The sequence below is a fragment of the Ahaetulla prasina genome, chromosome 8 (genome assembly GCF_028640845.1).
Source record: "Ahaetulla prasina isolate Xishuangbanna chromosome 8, ASM2864084v1, whole genome shotgun sequence".
In the NCBI taxonomy this organism is placed as follows: Eukaryota; Metazoa; Chordata; class Lepidosauria; order Squamata; family Colubridae; genus Ahaetulla; species Ahaetulla prasina.
In genome coordinates, this window is record NC_080546.1 from 24,370,471 (window position 1) to 24,397,204 (window position 26,734).

The following is a 26,734-nucleotide window of genomic DNA, read 5'->3' on the forward strand; positions in this document are numbered from 1 at the left end:
CAGTTGAATGGCTGCTTGCTCCACAATTATTGAAGGCACCAAGAAAGTGTAGTAACTTGTATCACTTTTCTAGATTTCTGATATTTAAACATAAAAGTGCAGCTAAAGTACTCCTTTGAATATAATTTAAAGCAGCATTTAAACAGAAAAACTATAAAGAACTATATTTTCAGTTATTTTCACAATCGGTTTTAAGGGGAAGCCATTTAATAAAATACATACTTCGTTAACTCTATTTCAACTCTATAAATAATAGGAACTGAATCATATGCATGCATTTGGCAGTTAGCCCCCATAAAACAACAGGATTTAAATCCAAGTAAACATCCACAGAATTAGGCTTTATATTCAGAGGAATTTAAATAAAATAACCTAATTTTTAGTGGATGTTCAATACATTTAACTCAGGATTCACCAATCTTCTTTTGTTCCTAAAATATCCTCATCAGAGTTTTGTGCGGTGGGATTGCCCCTCACTCAAATTGCCTGACATCTTGCAAGATCTGAAGATTTCTAAAATTTAGCACACTCTTTTTTTGCCAGAAAAATCTTGCAGTCCCTCATATGATACTGCTGAAGTTTCATGGAATTCCGCAGAACTTGCAGGATTTGGGCATTTTTCAAAACTTTTTTTGAGGGCTAAAATACACTGTTGTAGGGCTGATGCTTGCTTGATAGCTATGGATGCTGTACAGCTATCCATAGCTGATTGGATTTGACCAACCTGGGGTTCAGCTAGTTGAACTAAACTCAAACTAGTTGACTCCATACCTATTATGTTATGACATCCTAATTCAGCTGCTATTGAATATTAACCCTAAATTAAAACTAACTTCAATGGGAAGCCTAACGTAATTGGATGTTATTGGCAAATTCTGAATATATTTGAATATTTTAGCAAAACTAAGAAAAAAGACATTTTTACTTCTTTTATTTTTAGATACGTTTTCTCCAAAATAATGGAGAGATACCAAAAATGTATTAAAATAACTTTAAGAATAAACTGCACATACATATATTTATGTATAAAAACAACCCTATAGTCACTTTTTTTAAAACAGAGAAACCGATTGGAGTAATAATTCAAGCTTTCCAAGCTTTTTTAAAAATCCTGCAAATAGGTATCTGCAAAGCTATACCAGCATCTTATTTCTTCACTCAAACTTGTTTTTCGTTCCAAAGCAATAAGGGCTCCTGCTTCTATATATGCATTTGTAGGTAACTTGTAGTTAGCTGTGTATTGCACAGTACACTAATTACTAGTTTCTACATTTAAAAACCTACCGAAAATATCACAATTCAATCATTTATATTTGAATAATTAAATTTCTACATAGTTAAAAATGAGGAAACAGCTTATCCAAACATGGAAACAATGTAACACATGTTTTGCACAAAGCAATGCATGAGAAATACATCAGAGGAGAGCAATTTAAACAAAAATTTAGAATTACCAAGTACATTTCAAATTAAGGGGAGACAAATTCTTGTTCTTTGTGCCTGTAGGATAAAGCATAAACAAATGTTAAATGTTTGATTTAACAAAAACATTATATCATTGCAAGATGTTCTATGACCTTTCTTGAACTTTGAATTTAAAAGTTAATTTCCTCACCTTCACTCTATCTTCATGACCTTTAGAATGGTTCATATTATGCTAAAGGCTGTCAGTTGCTATTTTACAGAAAAAAAATTCTATATAAAATTTAAGCAGATCCCTGGTATTATAATTTTTATATTGACCTAATAGTTTTGTCAAACTATATCATCCTATAATTTAAAAACTTTATTTTAATGTTTCTGTTAAACAGTTACATGAAAGTGCTTTTCAAATCCATAAACCTTAAAGCAAATTTAACACCACTGCTTCCAATTTCTGCCTCTATTTGTAAGACTTGCTAATCAAATACACATAACAAGCACACATGGTAACTGTGGCACAATGCCCCAGTATTTTGCATGCTCCAATACTTTAAGAAAAGTAGTTTTAGATGGCTGAGAAATGAAAGTTTATAGTTGTTTATTTTGGCTGAGGATTCTGAATGCAATTTAAAATGAACAAGGAACTTTCCTTTGTATCCCCCCCCCGGCCCCCGAAGTGCTCCAGAAATGGTGAAAAAGCCTTATACTGGATTATATATCCTGAGGTAGCAGAGAGGCAGTACACCATGCACTTTGTTTTCTGCCATTATGGCACACCTGCACTCCAGCTGCTATTCCATCCTGCCACCCTACCTGGCCTCCCTCTTAGCCCCAATAAATATCAAAATGAGACTTCCTGCTCTTTTGGGGGAAGTGACAAAGGCCTTCAAGGAAGGAATTAATAATGAGATGAAGTGGGGAGTCAGGGCATAATAACATAATTATTAATTAAAAATATTGAGTGCACATAGTCCTTGGCTGACAACTGCAATTGGAACCAGAATATCTATTACTAAGCAAAGTGGTTGTTAAGTGAATTTTGCTTGCTTTTATGACCTTTTTTGTCATGGTTGTTAAGCAAATCACTACAATTATTAAGCGAATCATAGGTTATTAAACAAACAAAGCTTCTCCCGTTGACTCTGCTTGTTGGAAGCTGGCCGGGAAGGTGGCAGATGGTGATCTTATGACCCTGAGACATTGCAACTGTCGTAAAATGCATGTTGGTTGCCAAGCACCAGAATTTTAATTATGGTGACAGTGAGATGGTCATAAATGCAAGGATTGGTTGTGAGTCACTTTTTTCAGTGCTGTTGTAACTTCAAACAGTTACTAAATGAATGGTTGTAAGGCAAGAGCTACAGTACCTGTACTGTGTGCCTTTCATTTAAAAGAAAATTTTATTCCATAAAGTCTTAGAACTTTTTCTAAGGAAGGCTGAGGGTTTTTTTACTCATTTACAAGTGTATTTCAGAAAAGAAAAACAGAATACAGTTCAAGGAAATCCTTTGCCAGGGATTTAGTATACTGCTACTCCATGTCTAATCTGTTCCATCAAGTGAGGGCCAGAATTGACATTATTTCAATAGCATGTTTTAATACAGTATTTGGCAGGCACAGCTGATTTCACTCCAGATCATGATCCTGTTCTAAAAGAGAAAAAGTTAACTCTTTCCTCTGCTGAAAATCCCCTCTTAGGTTATTGCAGAACAAGACAACCTAGTCAGCAATTAAAAGCACTTAAAAATGACTTGATGTGAATATAACTATTTACTAATGTTACTTAAACTAAAAGTAATTTTTTGTAGGTTGGATTCTTATATTTTATATTAGAGATATTATACTTTACACTATTACATTCCATTCAGTGTAATACTCATTCTATTCTAATAAAGAAACCCACAAGTTGAGCTCAGCTTCTTATCTGCAGTACATAATAGGAAAAACTTTACCTATCAAGTTTCTGTTAAGTGTCTGTTAAAGCCTTACTAGAAAAAACTCCAATATTAAAATGAGTGGTTTCATGTATCAGTGTTGAAACAGGGTCAGTGGCTGGCAGCATTTCTTTGAAGTGTATAGTTTGAAGCAGGTGGTGATCTGCAGTCTCACTATTTCTGTGATATGTCAAAGCATTCCCATCCTCTCTTTCTCACATACATCTTGTGTCTCCTGTAAATTGCTTTCAGAAAAAGACCAATGATCAGGTTCATTACATTTTCCAAAAATTCTTCTGATATATAGTTTCTTCCTCTTATCAGAAACCTGAAAACATTGTTCACTTTCTCTCTCTTTCCGTTCTCTAGGTGAAAACAAGGTCAGAATGATTATAAAGTACCAAGAAATAAAACCTATTGATTATTCTGAAAGCAGAGGCTGCTTTTGAAGTATCATGGATGGTTTGGCTTTAATTTTTGCAGTGAGCACAGAATGCTCCAAATGTCACTTCCCAGCTGTATTTATGAATATATTCGGAGTAGAAAATATATAAATTGTATCATGTATGCGTGCATGAATATGTTACTTCCTCCCATTGCTTCTTTTTTTGCCCTGAATACAGGCTTGTTGATGAATATTAATGCTGATGTTAAGATTAATGTCTTTTATTCTATTATTGGCACATCGTACTGTATGTTACAGAAAGAATGTGTCCATAAACATGGATGCTGCCAACAAGGTTTTTAAGACCCCGGACTAGAAACTGGGAGACTATCACTTCTAGTTCTACCCTAGGCAAAAAGCCAGCTAGGTGACCTTGGGTCAGTGATTCTCTCCTAGCCCTATGAAGAAGACAGTGCCAGAAAACTTGCCAAGAACACTACAGGGACTTGTCCAGGCAGTTTTTAGGAGTCAAAACTGATGGACGGGCAAAAGGAAGGAAATAGCTTTGTCTTTCATTTGTAATTTAGCCAGTTTTTATCATTTCTTGCTATGTTTTAATAAACAAAAGGACAAATACGTCTTGATTACTACGGTAAGCAAGCTGCAAGTATTTGAGACCTAAAGTTACATGTATTTCCTTTGCCCCATTCACAAAATCCAAGATAATGTGGGTATATGGAAGGATTGAATAGTTCCTATTTCTTCTGTTCCTCCCATAAGGTCAAAAGGAGGGAAAGAGAAAAACAAACAAACTGCATAACTGCCTTTAGAAGCTATTCCTCTGGAAGCATTCCTTAGCTGCAAAACAGTATTCCAGAGGAGGCAGGGAAGAATTTACTTTCCCTTCTAAGTTACTCTCCATTTCTCATTGTTCTTCAATATTTTTTCTCCTCAAGAAAGTGATTGGACCCTTTCTCTTCACAGAATAGATTAAGGGCAATGTTCTTTATTGCTGGTTTCATCTAAAACCCTCCCACTACTATTCCAGCTTTTTTATTACCACAAAAATCTGTTTAGCAAGAAGAATGTAGATATTGTACTGTATTTTTTTTCTTTACTATTGCTAAGAATGGTTGTGCTATCAATCAGAATAATCTGTAAATGGCAAAAGATCCCTCTCTGGTTATAGCTGGCTCCTTGCAAACCTTAGTGCTGTGTCCTGTTCTGGGTACTGAACACTTAGTGTGTTTTGCAAGACTTGTTCCCCTTCTCCCTCACCCCGATGCTCCTCTCCTGATGCGACCTTTCGCAGAAATGCCACCTTTGTTGTGATAATTCATGGTGACAGCAAGGCAACTCACCCGTCGTACCACCAGCAGCATCTCTCCTGGCCGGCGCCCCGTCACCGGTGCTCCACGACGAAGCGCATGGTGGTACCGTCGAAGGACGGAGGCGCGATGATCCGGGGTCCCAGCGGCTGCGAGGTGATGCTGATAAGCGGCGCTTTCCCGTCGCCGGGAGCCGCTTGCGGGCACGGTTGCTGCTGCGGGGTGCCCGTGGGCATGTAATACGGGCTTTCTGCGGCGGAGTTGGCGGCGCTCCTGGACGAGGCGGCCACAGACCCCAGCTCACCGCCGGGCTGCTGGGCGAGCTGGCCCTGCAGTGCGCTGGCGGACAGGACCGCCGGCAGGAAGCCCGGGTAGAACATGTAAGCCGGGGAGCTGTAGGTCCCAGCGGCCGCTCCCAGCGCCAGGGAGGACATGGGGATGGTCATGGGGGCCAAGGCCGGCGGCTGTGGTGGCGGCGCCGGGACCGGCAAGGGTACTTCCACGTACTGCCCTGTCTCGGGGTCAAAGAGGCGCCGCTTCTGGGGCTGCGGCTGGGGCTGCAGTGGGGCGTCCACTAAGTAGCACTGGCCCGTGCTGAGGTCCAGCAGCACTTTGCGCTGCGTCTGAGGCGGCGGGAAAGCGGCGGGCTCAGCGGGCATGGGCGGCGAGAAGCAAAGCAAAGGCGTTGCCGGCTGAGTCGCGCCTGTCAGGGCGGCCGCCGCCGCTGCGAGAGACAGAGCCTGAGGGAAGATGTGCGCCGGAGACATTTCCAGCGGTGGAGCCGCCGCCACCGCCGCCTGGAGTTGCTGCTGCTGCTGCTGCGGCGGCGGCGGCGGCAAGGGCGGCAGCAGCTGTGCCAGAGGCTGCGGCTGAGTGGTGGCTGCGGTGGGGCCAGCGCGCTCCTCCGCGGGCTGCTGCTGGGTCGCCTGGGTGGGGTTGGAGTCTGCCACGGACCGGGCCAGGTTGAGAGGCTGGGCGGCAGCGGGTGAAGCAGTGGCGACGAGGCCTGCGCGGTTGCTTCCTGGTGCTTCTCCTCCTCCTCCTGTGCCTAAAGCCGCCAGTGCCGGTTGCTCCGCGGACGGCTCCTTGAGCGAAATGGCCAAATAGTTCCCGCAGTCGGGAAAGACGGGCTTGCGGCTCTTGTCCGGTTCCACCAGGCTCCCCTGCCGGCTGCCAAATAACTTGATGGCGCGAGGCCTGGCCTGGCCTTTGAGGCCTCGAGGCGGGGAAGGAGACGGGAGCACCGGCGGTTGAAGCTTGGCCTTCTGGGCCTGAGCGTTAAAAGTTAAGGTGGTCCTGGGGACCACAGGGACTCTTTCCTTCTCAGCAGGCCCGGCGTTTCTTGTGGCAGATTCTCCGTAGAGGCCTGAACCGCGGGCCCGCTCTCGGGTCAGGCTCTCAAAGGCCGCTGTCTTGGCGGAGACTTTCTCTGCATTCTTGGTTGGGTTGGTGAATCTGCCGCGGGGATGGCGTTCTGGTGCGGATCTGCTGGGAGAAGTTGTTAATCCCACCGCCTGAGCTCCCTCCTGGTCCTCAGTCTTGGCAACCATCATCGGTTCTTCCCTGGCTGCGTTTGTGGCTCCCGTGGTTTGCTCTTCGCTGGCAATGAGGGAGAGGACATGGCTGTCGGTTATCGGTAATGGGTCACTCTTTCGTTTCCACTCATTTTTAGTGAAACTGTATAGCTCTTCCATGCTCCGGACTGCTGCTGTGAGTTTTTGCAGAGCCTTATGGTTTGCTGAGACAGATGCCTTGGTCACCTCTTCTTCTTTGGGAAGTTCTTCTTCATCCACCACCAGTGGTCCCACTTTATTGCTTTTCTCAGTTGTCACTGGCTGCTGTGGTGGTGGATGTGTCTGCTGCCTCCAGGGCACAGATGTTTTGGAGACTATCTTCAATACAGCAGGCTGGCGAGGGTCACTCTTGTTGGGAGCAATGGTGGCTACTGGCAGCCTTCCTGAGGTCCTGTGTACCAGGATAGTTCCTTCTGGGTTGGAAGGTAGCATCTTGCCTCCATTACTTACTCTGGGCCCCATCTCGTGAGATTTGTTGGGCTTCTTGTCCTCTTTACTGTTACTTACTGCCTGACAAGTTATCACCATGGGAGACAGAGACCTGGGAATGCCTATTGACATCAGCTGTTTGGATTTCTGGTCAAAGGTTCCCTGGTCAGAGTTAACACTACCTCTGTCACTATGGTTATCCCCTGATTCAAGACCATAACTACTCTTGATTAGTTTCCTGACATCTCTCACCTGATGTATAGGCCCTTGGACTTTAGACTTATTTTCTCTTACATCACGTACCTGAAATTGAGGCAGTTTGTCCATAATCTCTCCTTTTATTTGCTTTTGCAGTTGACATCTGGTATCAACAGCTGTCTTGAAAAAATTGGGGGCATTTCCAGCTATCTTGGGGCTGAGAAGCTTAGTAATATTGAAATGATTATCTCTGTTCTGCTCCACACTTCCCAAGCTTATCTTGATCTCTGGAGGTTTGGGCTTTATCACTGTGGTGGCAATAGCAGTCTGAGCTGCTGCAGTTGTCGCTGTAGAATATTTTGTCACATGCAAGTTATTATTATCTTTGACCATTTGTTGAATATTTGGAACAAAAAGACGAGACATTTTAGTTGCTTTATTAGCTGTGATTTCTCCCATATCGGCCTTCCAATCGCCTTTAAATCCTATTTTCAGTTTTCCCACGGGAACTTTTTCCTCTTTTTTCTCTGCTTCTTTTTCTTTCCATGTTCTAAATGCACTGTTCTGGCTACGGAGGAAAGTTGCCTTGAGTGTTTCAGAGGCACTTTGTTTTATTTTACATGCCTCTTCTAAAAATGTTTCTGAAAGGCTTCGATTTAGGCTAATAGTGGCCTCCCGTGGAGTAGAGGGCTTGGAGGTTGGTGATTTGCTATCAAAAAATTCCCCCAAATCATCTGCTGTTACAATAGTGCAATCAGAGCTGCCTTCTGAATATCTTGAATTTTGTCTCTGCAATCCCCCATTCTTTAACTTCTCCTTGGCAGTGCTATCTACCTCTTTAGAAGATGAGGAATTTGACATACCAGAGTATGTGGTGTCTGTGATCTCTCCCCTTTCCATTTTGAACTCATGTTCCTGTTGCATCTTCTTTGAAATAACATTTTTGAGGAGGCTAGATGCAAATTTTGACTTCTGCGTTCCTTCCATGGTATCTGCAACGACTCCAGTTTGTTTGCAGATTTCATTGCTCTGCTCCTTTGGCAGTGTTTCTGTAACTTCATCTGTGCAACTTGACCCAACAGCAGCATTTTCAGAAGGTTTAGCAGGTCTGGGGACACCCCCATTAATATTGCTGCTGAAATTCAAAGTCTCCAGCAAAGTAACAACTCGGGAGCCTGCCTGGACCTGTTTTTCAAAGCAACGTGGTGTTTCAACATGCGTTATTTCCCCATCAAGTTTACTGACAACAAATTCCAGTGCTTTAGTCTGTGATTTATTGGAGTGAATGTAGAAATGGTCACTGGCTGTCTTAGTCCCAGAGTTTCTTTTCCATCCAGCAGATGCAGCGCTGCTTTTGAAAAGATTCTGCTCTGCTTTCTGTCCAAGATTGCTGCACTTTAAATCCAAGTAAGTTGACCATCGGTTGATTCCTAGATTGTGATCTGAAAGAGATGTGGAAGACTCACTGGAACTCAAGTTCAGGGTATCAAAGTAGGGATAAGCTAAGCTCCGAAATGCCCTTGCTGTCAGGCTTCTTACTTCTTTATCTGCATCATCCAACTCACTTACCACGCTGGAGGCACCACTTGAATATCCACCCAATTCTCTTGCTTTTATAGCTGCACACCTTGTTTGCAAATGTGCAGGAACTGCAATAAACTTTTTTGCATAGTCATGAAACACATCTTGTTTGAAACTTGAATTTCGTTCATGAGCTGTGGAGACACAGAGGCTCATGTCGCCTTCATGCTTGGCAGCGTAAATAATGTTTTGCTTTTCATGCTGGTTGCTAGGCTCATTTATAGCCCTGGAAGTTGGTTTGATTGATAGGAGTATCTGGCCTGCAGAATTCTCACTCATGTTGCAGAGGTTCTTGGACTGACTTTCTTCCGAGCTGGCGCATTTGTCTGTGCTTGGAGTATCATTTTCAGAATTAATGCTGACTCTCTCTGTACTGCTAGTATTATCAATACTGTCTGTCTGATTATTAGGATCACTGGTGGTTGTACTGAGATAACAGCTATTATCCTCTTCTGTTTGTGTGTCTGCAAGCGTTTCTTCGCTCCCAAAGGAAGCATAATCCACAAAGGAATAAATAACATTGTTATCCTCAAAATCCCATCGAGAAGCTAATCCATAGTCAAAATCCATGTCATGATCTACTTCACTAAGTTGTATTTCATGGGTGGTAATATAATGTGCTTCATCATTATTACTGTTGTTGCTTTGACTGGCATAGCTGGGTTGTGGTTGCAGTAGTTGTGAAGCATGCCTGCCTCTTCCTCTCTCATTGCTCAGACAGATTTCTTTGCAGTCTGCTTCATCATCTTCATCGCTGTCATACCCAAACGAAGAGGAGGTTTGCCCCCCTCTTTCTAAGTCATCCATTTTTGGAAAATTCCTTGTATTTTGCATTGGTGAAGGACAAGATGATGAAGATGATTCTGGGCAGCCATGTGTATAAAGCTGAACGTTGGAGATACTAGGGGACAGAGTGTTCTCAGACCCTTCTGAACTGATGCCAGAGATCCTTTCCCCAACCTCATCAGCTTTCATCCCCATGGGGGAAAGAGTGGCTTCCATGTTAGAAGTATAATCCAGAGATTCTTGATTCGCATATTTGTCTGCCAAGATTTTGTTAGCCAATCTGTTAATCTCACTGATCTCACAAGGTCCATTTTTAGTTCTGATAAAGGGCACTTTACTTCCATTCCGTTCTAGATTCAGCTTTAGAGTCTGGGGATTCTCTACTGTCCCTCCAGGGTAATCGTAAATCTCCACATATTTTGATTCCTCAGCTGAGGAAATTGATGGCTCTTGAGGATGACACGTGATCATTTGGCTGTTGCTTTCTCCAGCATTCTCTTTTTGAATAACTATCTCTTCAGCAGGCAGTTCTGTAAACACTTCCATGGTGAAAGCTTTCAAGCTGATTGAAGGGAGCAACAAGATTTGGACCCAGAACCAAAGTCAAGCGACACACACACACACATATACACACGTGTTCCCCAGTGGTTCCTAATTTTGTTCCTTGTAGTTTAGCTGTAGACCTTGGAGAGTTGCTTGATAGTGCTGGGGGTAGTAGGCTGGGTGGCTGCTGTTGTCTCTGTGGAGATGGGGGGTGCTGGTAACTGCTGCTGCTGCCAGTGTCTTATTCCTGAGCTATGAAGTACAGTTGTTAGTTTGGCATGAAGAGCTGTCAGTCTGAATGCCATTGGTAACAGAAGTAGCAGCATTAACAGCATCTGCCACTCAACTTTCCCAGACATCCCAAAATGAAGAGAAAGCATGTGGAAATTCTTATACTTCTAGTTAAGGAATATGTAAGCGTGTGAGAGGGATTAATCCATGTAATAGTTTTAAAAGATTATTGGTTTTTGGAGGATCAAAATGAAGGAGAGCTACATGGAAAGCACCTTCTGTTGCTAGAACAGTATTTTAAGAATACTACCTAGATAATATTTCAATGGGCAAAAAAAGACTGAATTTAATCTTAATAAGACATTAGGAATTTCAAATGACTTGTATTTTTACTGGTAATTTTTAAAAAGCACTTTTTCCCAATTTATGGGAAAAAATTGTATTGTATACAAATTCATTTAAAGAGGGTTCCCCATCCTTTCCTTTCCTTTTTTTTTAAAAAAAAGAGTGGGGCTCCATATGAATAGTCTTCTTCCAACAAAAATACTTCCAACATACAAAATTAGAACAATTCTTAATATGTCATGAAATAGAGAAATAAAACTCTCTAATTTTAACTTGCTTCTATCTCTTTTTACTAAGTTGTTTTAGAACTGTGCTCAATTAATTATAATTATATTATAATTAATTAATTATATCAGCCACAATAAAAGTTCCACTTGAATACTATTAAAATTATACAGTCTCAAGCTTCTCTAGTGTTAAGTTGAATAGACTTTTGTCCATTACAGTGACGTCTAATACTATTTCAGTACAGAAAAAACAAGCAATCTGAAAAAAACACATTTACCTTTTCTTTGATTTTGTAGTATTAGTCCAAGGGATATTAATCAGCACTTTAGATCTTGAAAAAATTTCTTCCCATCTTCAGAGGTTTTTAAAAGGATGTGAAGGAGATAAAGAACAAGCAATGGGAAAATACCAAACTGGTTTGATTTTGATAATGACTTGTTCAGAGTAAGAAAACTCAGAAGTATTTTTGTCAGATCAGTATAGCTTGCTGGGTCAAAACCATTATCTATACATAGACTGTGTGTCATTTCAACCGGGTGAATAAAGTACTATTTTAAACTACCACATTTGTACATAGTAAAAATAAATATGTTTGACTGTCATTCATTGCAGGAATCTGATCTTTACAAATATATTTTTGCCTCATTCTACATTTAAATACTTAAATATATAAAAATGCATATCATTGTTATGATATTGTTGAAGTAGAATTAAGTGTGTGCAATAAAATACTGTAAAGGAAGTCTAGCTAGAAAAATTCAAGTATTATTTTTTTAAAAATGCAATATTTCCTTTTTTGCTTAATATAAGTATTATCAATATGAATATTAATCAGTTTTTAAATTCTGTCATTTTAATTTTAATTCCATTTATATATGTATCACACCCAAAGAGATATAAAAATGTTTAAATCAACATTAAAATAATATATAAAACAGCTTTAAAATACTATAAGCCTCTTAAAGCACCAGGGCAAATAAAATAAAACCCATGTGTGAAATAAAAGTAAGTTCATATTAGCACTAATCTCTAGTGGATAGTGATCTGGTTTGCACACCATTGTACTGAAAAACAAATATAAACAAGGTTACAGTTTAACATGTGAAAATCAGGCCACAGGCTGCCTAAAAGTAGAGGAAAAAACAAATTCCTCTATTTTTGTTAAGTATATAATTTCAGAACTGTTACTAATAAAGATGTGCCTCTTATACCCAGCTGCTTTAGGCTACATCTCTAAATACCTGGAATGCTAGAATGACAATCTCTGAAATCACAAATGAGGGTTCCTGATGCCAATTTTAGGTTTAACTATAGACAAAGGTTGTTATGCAATAGATTTGCTTTGGATAGGATTCTTTGAAAGTATATTCATGATTGGAAAAGAATAAATCAATGGCAAAGATGAAAAGGGAGGCAGATGTAGGAGAGGCATTTTTCTTTTGTGCTTGCAATTGCAAGTATGTCAATGGCTTTCTCCCCCTTTAAGATGCTGTTATGGAAAATAGCTAGAATGCAAATAGTTTAAAATCTTGAAGAGGTGATTATGAAATTTCAAATTAACTATACTGAGTTACGTGAAGGTTGATCAATATGTCTGACAGTTTAAAAAAACCCCATTGAAATGCATTATATGTAAAGAAAAACTACCAGACTGACAGTTTCTAACTTTCTTCTGTAACAGATGTGATTGATTTGAAGATAAGATTTAAAAAGGCTAGAGTTTATGTTAAATTATATTTGTACATTTGTAACATAAAGAGTTTGATATTTAAGAAAGATTCCCCAACTGAATAAAATATAGTTCTGATTAGAATGAACACAGCTTTTCCAAGAAAAACACATGCTCTGATTATATTGCAGCCTGGATATTCAATCAGAATAAGGCATTGAGCCAGTCACACAACTTTCATAACGCATCAGTCAGCCATACAGGATACCCAAATTTGGGAATCAGTTTGAATCATGAATCACTTCTCAGACCATCTGCATCTAAGATCAGGTGGGTGGGATTTCAGCCTCAGAGGACGAGAAAGGAAAAGCATCACAATTTCACACTTCAGGATCTGATTATAAAAGAGCTATTTCAAGTGTGAAGGAAAGTTCATTAGGAGGAAAGCATTTCTCAGGGAGAAAATCAGTTTTGAAGGGCACCATTTAGAATATTTCCTGTAAAATCTTCACTTGTAGAGATATTCCCCATTAATATCCCAGGTAAAATACAACAATGTTTAATGAATGACAGTTTGGAACTTTATTTTTTGAAGGGTCCATTTTATTTATGGCCTGAGCTAATTACAGATAGCACTATGAATTGTTAACCTGTGCAAAACAGCCCTCTAGTGTTGAAATAGTATATTGTTTTGGTTTTTCTTCAACAGATTAATATAGATTATCAGCAGTTATAATGGGGAAAAATAACTCATTAAACTGAAAAAAGATAGCAAAGGTAGCAAAAGATAGTGAGGTAGCAAAAAGTTCAGTGCAGGGTTCTATATTTTTCAACATTTTTATTTATGACCTGGATGAAGAAGTTTGAAAAGTTTGAAAGTAAAAAATTGCTTTTCAAATCTGGAAATAATGCAATTGGGTAGGGCAGCACAAATACAGAATACAGAAATAAAATGAAACATGACCTTAATATGTTAGAAAAATGGGCTACATTCAAATTTACTAAGAGAAATTCCAAGTTCTTCATATAAGAAACAAAATCAGATCCCAGATGTGGACTGCCTGGCTTGATAATGGTCGTTGTGGAAAAAAGATACTGGAATGATAGTTGATTACAAATCAAGTATGAGTCAGCAGAATAATATGGCAGTTGAAAAGCAAATGCAGTATTCAGATTGCAAAGAGTAATAATTTCATTGGTTTGTGCTTTAATACTCCACTTTAGACTGACAGACAGATTGACCATCCAATTCTGGATAACACGCTTGAATATGGATTCAGACAAACAAAGAGCCTGAGAAAAGGGCCTGAAGGACTATAACTGAGCATGTTGGCCTAAAGAAGCAAATACTGAAGAGTAATATAATAGCACTTTTCAGAAACCTAAAAGGATGTCCTACAGAAAAAGTCAAGACTGTTTATCATTCCAGAATGAAAGACATAGATTATAATTACATGAAAGCAACATTTCAATTGAATATTAGGAAAAAACCCTCTATGTTCCACAGTGAAGCCAATTCTCCAGGGAAACCATGAGTTCCCTTTTGCTTGATGTATTCAAACAGAGGATGCAAGGATTGTTTAATCTGGATTCCTATGTTAACCAATATAGGAATGCTGGGATTGCCATCACTAAATGATACGGTTACATGGCATCTCGCTTTATAAGTTTTGGTCCCAGTTGTGGTTGTAAGTCAAGGACTACTATATTTCTATTACAGGGAAAATTCAATCATGGTACATTGTTTAAAGTGCACAAACAACTCACTGCAGACTTCCATTTCATGAATAATAGCAAGCAATGATAAACCTTTACCTGCATTATAATCACAATTACATCAATATGGTGGTACTTTACTGTCTCATTTGTCTCATTCTCAATCTGATATTTAGTTCAGAAATTAGTGATAAATAACTTTATTTGGATTATTCTCTCTGTTTAAGAAATCCTAAACATTACTTATCAAAGTCAATACATTTATGAGCCTAGGAGCCTGCCTGGAAGAAAAATTGTTCTGTAGATATCTGGGTAACATCTTGATCAACCTATGTCATTTTATTCTTATTAAGTATCAACCTTCTAAAGTTTGTCTTTCACTGCAAGCAAGACCCTATTCCAAGAAGTGGAACTATAAACCTGGACAACTTTCAAGACCTTAACCTGAGTGAGATTAAAAGGATTTAAAGGATTTAAATGGCCCCTTAGAATGGGAGACTGTGTTTCCTCTCCAGATGAGTACGGATCAAGTTCTGGCAAACTATTATACTGTGCAACGTATGTCCATGTAACTGAACCCTGTTAGCATCAGGAGAAAAAGTACTTGTGAAATAACACATTTAAAAAGTGCTGTCTTTCTCCTTAATCAAGTCACACCATCATGCCAGGTGCTCTTAGGAAATACGCTGACTGAGGAAGGATGAAGTTATGAAATGGTTAACCTTTTACATATTCACTTTTATGACTGTCTTTAGTTCAAGAAGAAAAGCCATATAAAGACAGCAAAACTGCTTCACCTTTTTACCAGATTAAGAAATGAGCACCTGCCACTCTGATATTCAAACAATCTGTGCAATGCCCATCAAGAATTTACACTGCCATCGATATAAAGTAATGATAGAAATAAGTGGCTTTACTGAAATTCAAGGAGAAAATTTTTCATGCATATGCAACATACGAAAACTGGTTTTGAACACAAGTAATTTCTCTGTTTGAATACAGGCATAAATTCTCGAATTTAAAGTCTTTTATTGTCAAAACGGAAGAGTTGCCATAAAAATATTATTTCAATGAAGTAGAACTCTAGTGGAAGACTGAACATTTGAGACTGGATGAAGGCAAATAGTTTGAATGCATGAAGTTACCTTTTTTGGTTGGGACATCATACTAAATCATAATCAATGGGTTATAAATCACAGCAACTAAATCCAACATGCTCAGTCAGAACCAAATAAACCACATTATGGATAGTGCATGGGTTCAATGGGATCTTATAAACTGAATCACTGTTAAAAATCTCAGTGTTATTCTTACTGGAGACTTCTTGAAAAGTGCTATTGGTCTCAATAACTACCAATAAAACTATCATTTTAATGTTTCTTCTTTAGCACTGAGATAATAAATAAAATAGTCACATTGCCTCCATTGGCTTAGACCAAAACATTGGGGAAGATCTAATTGCTAAGGTTAAGGTAAATTACTGTAGAATATGGTCCTTTTGCCAAGGCTTCATTAAATCTGTCCAACTTGGAATGGTTGTTAAGTATCTAGATGTAAGTTGAGGACTACCTATATGGTCTATAGTCCCTTTGTGTTATTAAATTGGATACATTTAATAAAACCTTAGCAAAGGGACCATAAACCATATAGGTAGCCTTCAACTTATATCTAGATACTTAACAGCCATTCCAAGTTGGATAGATTTAATAAAGCCTTGGCAAAAGGACCATATTCCAGTTTTGTGGCCTGATTCTTCATGCATGAAATGACAGCATTTTTAAGTTACCTGACTGTCTTAAAACTTTTATGCTGATGAAAATGCCATCTTTATCACAATTGAGTAGTAAATGTAATCCAACCAGGTATGTCTGAATTCAGTGTAAGCTAATGTATATAGCTTTAAAAATTGTCAAGATTTTTCTTAAAAGCTTATGAATATATTTTATGAATATATTATGAAAATATCTATAGACCCCTCACATCCTGGACATAAATTGTTTCAACTGGTGGTAGCTCAGGCTGGTAAGAAGCCTGTTATTAGAACACAGCAGCCTGCAATTACTGCAGGTTCAAGCCCGGCCCAAGGTTGACTCAGCCTTCCATCCTTTATAAGGTAGGTAAAATGAGGACCCAGATTGTTGGGGGGGGCAATAAGTTGACTTTGTAAATATACAAATAGAATGAGACTATTGCCTTATACACTGTAAGCCGCCCTGAGTCTTCGGAGAAGGGCGGGATATAAATGTAAATAAAAAAAAAAACTTCTACCCTCAAACAATGCTATAGGGTACTGCACACCAGAACAACTAGACACAAAGATAATTTTTTCCCTGAATGCCATCACTCTGCTTAACAACTAATTCCCACAACACTGTCAAATAATTTACTAAGACTGTATTACTATTATTATTCTCTTCCTTACTAGTATCTATCTCTTTTCACTTATTACTATAACCATGTGCTTGTATCTTTCAATTTATATTGTTATAACCATGTGCTTGTATCTTTCAATTTATATTGTTTTTACTTGTTTCCTTGTACAATTTGATAGCTTATTACTAACCTTGACTATCACTAAGTGTTGTATCTTTTTATTCTTGATGAATGTATTTTATTCTCCTTATGTACACTGACAGCATATACACCAAGACAAATTCCTTGTGTGTCCAATCATACTTGGCCAATACAGAATTCTATTCTATTCTATTCTATTCTATTCTATTCTATTCTATTCTATTCTATTCTATTCTATTCTATTCTATATTGGATGCACCAGAATTATAGTTATCCATTTAAGATGTTAGTGCTTCTAATTTGATTTAAAGTTTCAAAATGATTAATATGCAGTGTTAAATCAGTCATCTTGCTATCTTTGTAGCTCTCAACTACTTTTTCACATGTTCTCAGGTATTATTCAAATGTGATACTAGAGGAAATTAATCAACTATCAGAGGCTTTTCTAGCATTTTTATAGCTTTGCACAGCCATTTTTCCTTTTCTTGGAACCAAAGCCATGATAACAAGGTAACCAAAGGAGGATTATAACTTTGACAGAAGGAGTAGGATTGAGAACTCAATAGGCAACAGCACCTATTGGTTGATCTTGCAATGCTAAGCAAGATCATAACTGGTTAGTACTTAGATGGAAAACTATGAGAAGTAAGTTTAAACTGCGAAATAGGTAAATTTAATCCTGGAAGAATGTAACAGCAAACAATAGCCTTATTGTTGCAAACAAAACAAACTTTCAAGGAATTGAGATAAGCGTGAGGCAATTTTTTTTAAAAAAAAATGAGTTTAGCATAGTGATATTTGGCAACTGGCCATGGACCTTTTCTATCACATGTGGCACTTGGAAAAGCTACCCATCCATTCCAGTACCAGGAATTTGTCTCACTTCTTTGTTATTTGATTGTTAGACTGATACTTATTTATTACTGTGGTTCATATCCTTCGTCACATCTTGTAAGGAGCCAGCCCATATTGTAGGAAGCTTGCACTATATTTAAATCATTGGCTGATTTTGCTAATTTTGCATTCAGTCAGCTTATAGGATGCTTGTTTTACCTTCATCACAGTATTTTAGCTGTACTCTACTGAATCTATTGATTTAAATGCAGGAGACAAATCACAAGGCAATCCTTAATAATAATAACAACAACAGAGTTGGAAGGGACCTTGGAGGCCTTCTAGTCCAACCCACTGCCCAGGCAGGAAACCCTACATCATCTCAGACAGATGGTTATCCAACATTTTCTTAAAAATTTCCAGTGTTGGAACATTCACAACTTCTGCAGGCAAGTCGTTCCACTTATTAATTGTTCTAACTGTCAGGAAATTTCTCCTCAGTTCTAAGTTGCTTCTTTCCTTGATCAGTTTCCACCCATTGCTTCTTGTTCTACCCTCAGGTGCTTTGGAGAACAGCCCGACTCCCACTTCTCTGTGACAGCCCCTGAGATATTGGAACACTGTTATCATGTCTTCCCTAGTCCTTCTTTTCATTAAACTAGACATACCCAGTTCCTGCAATCGTTCTTCATATGTTTTAGCCTCCAGTCCCCTAATCATCTTTGTTGCTCTTCTCTGCACTCTTTCTAGAGTCTCAGCATCTTTTTTACATCGTGGCGACCAAAACTGAATGCAGTATTCCAAGTGTGGCCTTACCAAGGCATTATAAAGTGGCACTAACACTTCACGTGATCTTGATTCTATCCCTCTGTTTATGCAGCCCAGAACTGTGTTGGCTTTTTTAGCAGCAGCTGCACACTGCTGGCTCATATCTAAATGGTTGTCCACTAGGACTCCAAGATCCCTCTCACAGGTACTACTATTGAGCAAGGTACCACATATATGGTACCTGTGCATTTTGGTTTTTTTGCCTAAATGTAGAACCTTACTTTTTTCACTGTTGAATTTCATTTTGTTAGATAGCGCCCAATGTTCAAGTCTGTCAAGATCTTTCTGTAATTTGAGCCTATCTTCTGGAGTGTTGGCTATTCCTGCCAGCTTGGTGTCATCTGCAAATTTGATGAGTTCCCCATCTATCCCCTCGTCCAAGTCATTGATGAAGATGTTGAAGAGTACTGGGCCTAAAACAGAGCCTTGGGGTACTCCACTGCATACTTCCCTCCATGTGGATGTAGTTCCGTTGAGGACTACACGTTGAGTGCGATTGGTCAGCCAGTTATGAATCCATCTGGTGGTGGTGCTGTCTAACCCACATTTTTCTACTTTATCTAGTAGTAGGTTATGATCTACTTTATCAAATGCTTTACTGAAGTCCAAGTAAATTATATCGACAGCATTCCTCTGGTCTACTAATTTTGTCACTTTGTCAAAGAATGCAATAAGATTAGTCTGGCATGATCTGTTTTTGACAAACCCATGTTGGCTTTTGGTCATTACTTTGTTTGCTTCTAGGTGTTCGGTGATTCGTTGCTTGATTATCTTTTCCAGAATCTTCCCCGGTATTGAGGTCAGGCTGATAGGTCTGTAGTTTCCTGGATCTGTTTTTTTCCCTTTTTTGAAGATGGGAACTACATCAGCTCTTTTCCAGTCCTCTGGCAGCTCCCCTGTGCTCCAGGATCTTTGAAAGATATAGTTCAGTGGTTCTGAGATCACGTCTGCCAGTTCCTTCAGAACCTTGGGGTGTAATCCATCCGGTCCTGGTGATTTGAACTCGTCTAGGGTAGACAAGTGTTCACTTACCATTTTCTTCCCTATTTTAACTTGTGTTTCTAATCTGTTTTTTGTGGTGCTGTTTTTGATAGGTTGGATTGTTTTTTCCTTTTGTGTAAAGACAGATGCAAAAAATGAGTTAAGTAGATCTGCTTTCTCCCTGTTGCTTGTCATCTTCTTGCCACTTTCTCCCAGCAATGGGCCAATTGTTTCCTTGACTTTTTTCTTGTTTTTAACATGTTGGAAGAAGCTTTTTTTGTTATTTTTTACTTTTGTCGCTAGCCTTTGTTCATTGTGAGCCTTAGCTTTCCTCACTTCATCTTTACAGGCTCGGGCTATTTGCTGATATTCTGCCTTAGTTATTTGCCCCTCTTTCCACTTTTTATATTTGTCCTTTTTGTCTTTCAATTTGTCAGATAGTTCTTTATGCATCCATGCTGGTTTCTTTTGAGATCTATTATTTTTCTTCTTCATTGGTATTGTGCTAGACTGTGCTTTTATAATCTCACTTTTCAAAATTTCCCAAGCTTCTTGAGTTGTTTTCCCCCTGAGGATTCTCATCCAATCTAAGTTTATTGAAATTAGCTCTCTTAAAGTCCAAGACTCTAGTTTGACTTTGTTCTACTACTTGTTTTTGCTTAATGTCGAGTTCCAATATTGCGTGGTCACTTGCCCCCAAGGTACCTGTAGCTTCAGCACCTTCTATCATTTCATCTCTGTTAGTGAGAATTAAGTCCAGTATGGCTGATCCCCTTGTTGCCTTCTCTACTTTTTGGGAAACAAAGTTGTCTGCTAGGTTTGTTAGGAACCTGTTGGATCTTCCACTTGGTGCAGAGTTTGTCTCCCAGTTGATGTCAGGGTAGTTAAAATCCCACATTACTGCTGTGATGTGCTTCCTACATACCTTAGTTAGCTGACTAGCAAAAAGTTCATCTACTTCCTCTGTTTGGTTGGGTGGCCTATAGTATAGACCTATGGCAATATCGTTATCCCTTTTATATTGACCCAAATACATTCAAGATGATTTTCATCATTGTTGTGCTCTACTTCTGTAGAGATGTAGTTATTTCTTATATATAGTGCAACTCCACCTCCTCTTTTATTTGGTCTATTTCTTTTAAATAATTTATATCCCTCTAGCTGTATGTTCCATTTGTCAGTTTCATCCCACCAAGTTTCTGTAAGGGCAACAATATCATATCTGCCCTCATTTACTTGAATTTCTAATTCACCCTGTTTATTCCTCATACTCTGTGCATTGGTGTATAGACATTTGAGTCCATTTTGATTAACCTTGTGTTTACTGTCTACATAACCTGTGTTGTGCATGACTGCCCCTACTTTCTTGTCACCTGTTTGATTAGTGCACTTGGTATGGCACTCACTATTAAATGCTTGGTTTTGCTTGCTAGCAGGGCTGATAATCTTATCCACACTAAACCCACATTATCCAACCTCTACATTTAATCCCTGATTGATGAGGTTAGAATATGTTTGGAAACAGTCCAAACTTTCTGCCTTATAAGTGCCATATCCTATTACCTCTCACATTGCTGGAAAAATACAATCAATGCAATGACCCAAAAAATGGTTTGGTAGGAGGCTAATATTTCACTGATAAGCCTCTTTCCATATCACACAAAGATACATATTAGATGAATGGCCAAAGAGACAAGATGAGGAACAAAGGAAATGGAATCTAATACAGCTGGTAGGATCAGCTTTTGCAAGTTTTAACTATCCCTGACTTCCAAAAAGAAATAGAAAGATCATCAGCAATGTAGAAAGATCAGACAGACAGTGGTGGGCATAGGTTAGGCTGGAAGAGTTGAAATGATGGGTTGAGTCAGGACAGTAAATAGGTCTGTAGTGTATTTGGGGGCACAAATGGAATAAAACAAATGAGATATATTCACCCTGTCAAAAAACTAATAGAGGAATCTGCAGCCATAGATTCTTGTATGAAAGATAATACATATTTGATGCATATGTAGTGATGTAGTACCAGTGCAGCATGTATCTGAGGAAATGGATGGTTAAAATTATGAAATGAATGAATGAATGAATGAAAGAAAGAAAGAAAGAAAGAAAGAAAGAAAAAAGAAAAAGTGATTACTTACTGTTCATATTAAACAGAACAAAGTCATCCTAGTATAATTCAGAGGCATAGTTTTTCTTGCTATTATGCTACGAAGGAGCTATATGTTATTTGAAGAATTGATATTAAGACTCAGGGATCATAAAGTTGTTTGTTCTTCTGCATAAACATCTTTGACTTCAGCACTCAACATAAATTTTTGGAAGCGAGGATTAAAGGTGGAGACCCATCAGATAATTTGCCACCATAAAACATTTCAGATTCAGCAAAGTTAGAATTTCCACAACCAAGTTAAAAGCTACTTAACTATTTTTGGTTTTAGTTTGGTTATAATACTTAAAGTTCATGTGCTACAAATCTATCTTATATTTCTTCCTTGACTTGTGGGGAAAATAGTGCTCTCCATCATACAGTGCTGAAAGGATATATTTTAGAAAGCCCCAGAGCAAAGCTTCATGAAACTGGATTTGCTATATATAGATCAGTGTAATGAATATCATTGTGAACTGTTCGCAATCTGTTGCAAGACAGATACATAATCATACACACACATGTCCCCACACATATGTACCCCATACATATTGAGTTATAATTAGATTGCTTCTATAAACATTTCTAAATTGGCGGTCTCTTTCCCTCTCTCTCTGTCTCTCTCTCTCTCTCTCTCACTATCTAGTTATCTATTTAGTTAATCCTCTTAGAAAGTCTAGTACTATTGCTATTGTAAATTATTGAAGTCAGAATGTTGATTGGTTTATGAAATGTTAGAATAGAATAGAATAGAATAGAATAGAATAGAATAGAATAGAATAGAATAGAATAGAATAGAATAGAATTTTTTATTGGCCAAGTGTGATTGGACACACAAGGAATTTGTCTTGGTGCATATGCTCTCAGTGTACATAAAAGAAAAGATACGTTCATCAAGGTACAACATTTACAACACAATTGATGGTCAATATATCAATATAAATCATAAGGATTACCAGCAACAAAGTTACAGTCATACAGTCATAAGTGGAAAGAGATTGGTGATGGGAACGATGAGAAGATTAATAGTAGTGCAGATTTAGTAAATAGTTTGACAGTGTTGAGGGAATTATTTGTTTAGCAGAGTGATGGCCTTCGGGGAAAAACTGTTCTTGTGTCTAGTTGTTCTGATGTGCAGTGCTCTATAGCGTCGTTTTGAGGGTAGGAGTTGAAACAGTTTATTTCCTGGATGTGAGGGATCTGTAAATATTTTCATGGCCCTCTTCTTGATTCATGCAGTATACAGGTCCTCAATGGAAGGCAGGTTGGTAGCAATTATTTTTTCTGCAGTTCTAATTATCGTCTGAAGTCTGTGTCTTTCTTGTTGGGTTGCAGAACCAAACCAGACAGTTATAGAGGTGCAAATGACAGACTCAATAATTCCTCTGTAGAACTGAATGGGCAGCTCCTTGGGCAGTTTGTGTTTAACAGCAGTAAATTATATCTCTGTGTATATGTGTAATGATTCTGATGTGATGGACTGGCACAAAGAGATCAAGGTTCAAGTGAGCCCTCATCATGGGAGGGGCTGGTGTTACTTCACAGGCTTTCGATGGGAAAAATAGGAAGAAAGAATGCTATGTATATTATCTTGAGCATCAAAAGGCAAGATTGGATATATAGTTAATAAATAATTACATATGGACTAGGTAATTTCCATTCATTGCTGTATATCATGTGTAGTATTTAATGTAGAATGTTCAGATTAATTGACAAATCTCCATCTACTATTAAATATCTTTGTATTCCATATTGTGACCACACTTAGAATGTTGAGTAGTATTCTGATATAAGATTTTATTTTATATTTTATTTATTTCATCAAGCATGCATTAGATAATAGACATAAGTATAGACATAATTATGAATACATGAGAGGGATACAAATAAAAGGGAACATTAGGACAGGGGCGGTAGGCACGCTGGTGCGCTTATGCATGCCCCTTATAGACCTGTTAGGAATGGGGTGAGGTCGACAGTAGACAGTCTAAGGTTAAAGTTTTGGGGGTTTGGGGATGAAACCACAGAGTCGGGTAGTGCATTCCAGGCATTGACCACTCTGTTGCTGAAGTCATATTTTCTGCAATCGAGTTTGGAGCGGTTTACCTTAAGTTTCTATCTATTGTTTGCTCATGTATTGTTGTGGTTGAAGCTGAAGTAGTCATAAATAATAATAAATATAATAATTTAATATAATTTAATATTATAAATCATAATAATTAATAATTTAATATAACTTAATATAATAAATTAGATAGATAGATAGATAGATAGATAGATAGATAGATAGATAGATAGATAGATAGATAGATAGATAGATAGATAGATAAGAAAGCTATAAAAAGTAGTAACAAGTGGAAGACTTTGATGTAAGACAAAGGTACCGAATCAGAAGCATTTTGGCTAAAAAAAATGATAAGATAAATAAAATGTAGTTGGAATCTGCACTCTTGTAACTTAAAATCCATGTGCTGCAATCTAGAACTCAGATTCAAGGAGGAAAATGCTGTTGCAATGCTTTTTCAATCATTTTTCAGTTATTAATGTGTATATTTACATGGGTTGGAAGGAGAAAGGATTCCGTAAGGTTTTTATAGAATATTTTCATTACAGTTCAATGATGCATAGTACCCTGGGCTCTTACAAAGAGCAAAGAAAAAATGAAATGAAAAATAATCAGAAAAAATGTAGGGGGACATGAATTGGGGTGGGTGGCTGTTGTTGTTGTTGTTATTATTATTATTATTATATTCAGTGGGAACAGAACGCTGGGCTAAATATTAGGGTTCAAGTTAGCATGCTTTTTCCTATTGTATTTTGCAATGTATTTTCAACCAGTCATTTGATTTTTTTGCTTTATAACTTCCTTAGTTTCCATTTAATGTATATTCTGATTTTATATTTCCATTCAATGACTGTTTTATGAATTATAATGGAACTTTAAGTGGTACTTACAGTAATACCTGAGGTAGTAACAGTAAGAGGGATCTAGGGGTCCATGTGGACCACCACTTAAATATGAGCCAACAGTAGGTGCTGTAGGTGACAAAAAGCCAATGCAGTCCTAGGCTACATTAACAGAGGGATGGCATCAAGATCATGAGAAGTGATAGTACCACTCTATACAGCACTAGTAAAGCCTCACTTGGAATTCTGCATCCAGTTCTGATTGCCATGATACAAAAAAGATGCTGAAACCCTAGAAAGAGTGCAGAGAAGTCTGCAGGCTAAACCATATGATGCATGGTTATGGGAACTAGGTATGTCTAGCCTAACAAAGAGAAGAATTAGGAGTGACATGACAGCTATCTTCTGGTAGAAGAGGGGCTGTTACAGAGAGGAGGGGGTCAGCTTATTCTCCAAAGCTCATAAGAATAGAACAGGAGGGTGGAAGCTTGTTAAAGAGAGAGGTAGCATATAATTAAGGAGAAGTTTCCTGACAGTGAAAATAATTAACCAATAGTAAAAGTTTCCTCCTAGAGTTGTGAGTGCTCCATTGCTGGAGGTTTTCAAGAAAAGATTGGAAACCATTCGTCCAGGATGATGGCAAACCTTTTAGACACTGAGTGCCCAAACTGCGCACGTGCGCTTGCCCAAACCAAAAGGTGTGCGTGCACGCATGAATGCGCGCACACATCAACAGGTGCACATGCACTGACAGGTGCACATACATGTGTGGACATGCATGCATGCGCAGCAGAGACCCAAAGACCAGCTGGCCAGCAGGAGGTGGGGCATCCCAACACCAGCAGCCTGCAAAGTGGTAAGATCTTTTCCTTTCATGAGCTTCTGTTTCGCAGGGAAGCTCACGAAAGAAACGCCACAGAGATCTGACCTGGGGCGAAGGCGCATGTGCCAGCAGAGAAGGTTCTGTGTGCCACCTCTGGCATGCGTGCCATAGGTTCACCATCACAGATAGAAGGTCTCATGCTATGGGCAGGGTTGGACTACTGTAGAAGACCTCTAAGGTCCCTTCCAAACTATGATTTTATTTTCTATTTTTTTTTCTACTTTAGTGACAATTGTGTACAAGTGGCAATTCTATTATTTCTAGAGATTACATTTTCACTTACCCCAAACTCTGCATGTGCTGAGGATATGATTAAGCAGATAATTTGTAAATTTTGGATACACTCTTTCACTGTATTGATCACACAGCTGAAACAAATGACTATTTGCTTGCAATTCTGTTTTCCTATGTGTGCACTCATTTCCTTTTATTCCCATGCATATTGTACATTGTACAAAGCACAGGCACAGGAAATTGTAACATGTAAGCCTGTAACACACAAGTTGCAAAGTCCAGAGCCTGTCACATTTTCCCCTAGAAGGCTATCTAAGGGTGACTCATGGTCTTGCGAAAAGCTCCTGTTCTCCTGGGCTTCTTATAGATGGAGATAATTTTGCTCTGTTTCCTCCTATGGCTTCTCTCTTTTCTCTAATCTGCTTTAGCCTGTACTTGGCACTGGGATAGTCAAGAGTGAGGTCAGGCTTGCTATGCATTTGCCAGATGCCAGATCCTTACTCGTTTGTGCACCATGGTACTTTCCAACCACAACAGGTGTGTCCTCTTTCAATCTCTTTCACATTTCAACAGCAGAGTAGAACACTCACTGACTCTTCTTCTTTCCTCCAAGAAAAGCAAGGTATTAAATCTGTCAGGGTATTAGCTCTGCAGTTTAAGAGAATGATAGCCACAGATCAAAATGCTGTTTTTCTTTCTTTGAATTACATGATTGGAAATGCATCTTCTCTATTGCTATATTTTGCCATTTATATCAGCAGCCAATCTTTTTGCATCTCCATTACCCACCAACATTAATTTTATACAATCTAACTTTTATCCTCTGGGCTAAATTTGGAATACTGGAAATTACAGTATCGCATGATAATGTGTCTATTAGGGATTTCTAAGGAAAATTTATACTAGAAGCGTTATAGTTTCTTGGGCAACATTTTTTCAGATTTTTTTAAAAAAAAAAACAACCCGGAAAATTGTTGGCTACAAGTAAACAAATCAGCACAGCTTTTGTGGTTTTTATAATGCCCTTACATTCTG

The 26,734-nt window shown here is 38.5% G+C and overlaps 2 protein-coding genes across 2 annotated transcripts in view; one reads left to right on the forward strand and one right to left on the reverse strand.

Moving 5' to 3' along the window:
• Positions 1 to 914: 914 nt before the first annotated feature.
• The window catches only part of C8H4orf54 (chromosome 8 C4orf54 homolog), an 81,988-nt gene continuing 56,168 nt past the window's right edge, over positions 915 to 26,734 (reverse strand). Inside the window, exons 6-8 of the mRNA XM_058192166.1 lie at positions 11,262 to 11,336; positions 5,103 to 10,432; positions 915 to 1,500 (exon numbers count right to left, since the gene is read on the reverse strand). Of these exons, the coding sequence (XP_058048149.1) occupies positions 5,144 to 10,183 (5,040 nt within the window). The 5' untranslated portion in view covers positions 10,184 to 10,432; positions 11,262 to 11,336 and the 3' untranslated portion in view covers positions 915 to 1,500; positions 5,103 to 5,143. The remainder of the gene's footprint in view (positions 1,501 to 5,102; positions 10,433 to 11,261; positions 11,337 to 26,734) is intronic.
• Positions 2,110 to 26,734, forward strand: part of DAPP1 (dual adaptor of phosphotyrosine and 3-phosphoinositides 1) — an 87,356-nt gene continuing 62,731 nt past the window's right edge. The window contains exon 1 of the mRNA XM_058192167.1: positions 2,110 to 5,225. The gene's annotated coding sequence lies outside the window, so the exon portion shown is untranslated. The remainder of the gene's footprint in view (positions 5,226 to 26,734) is intronic.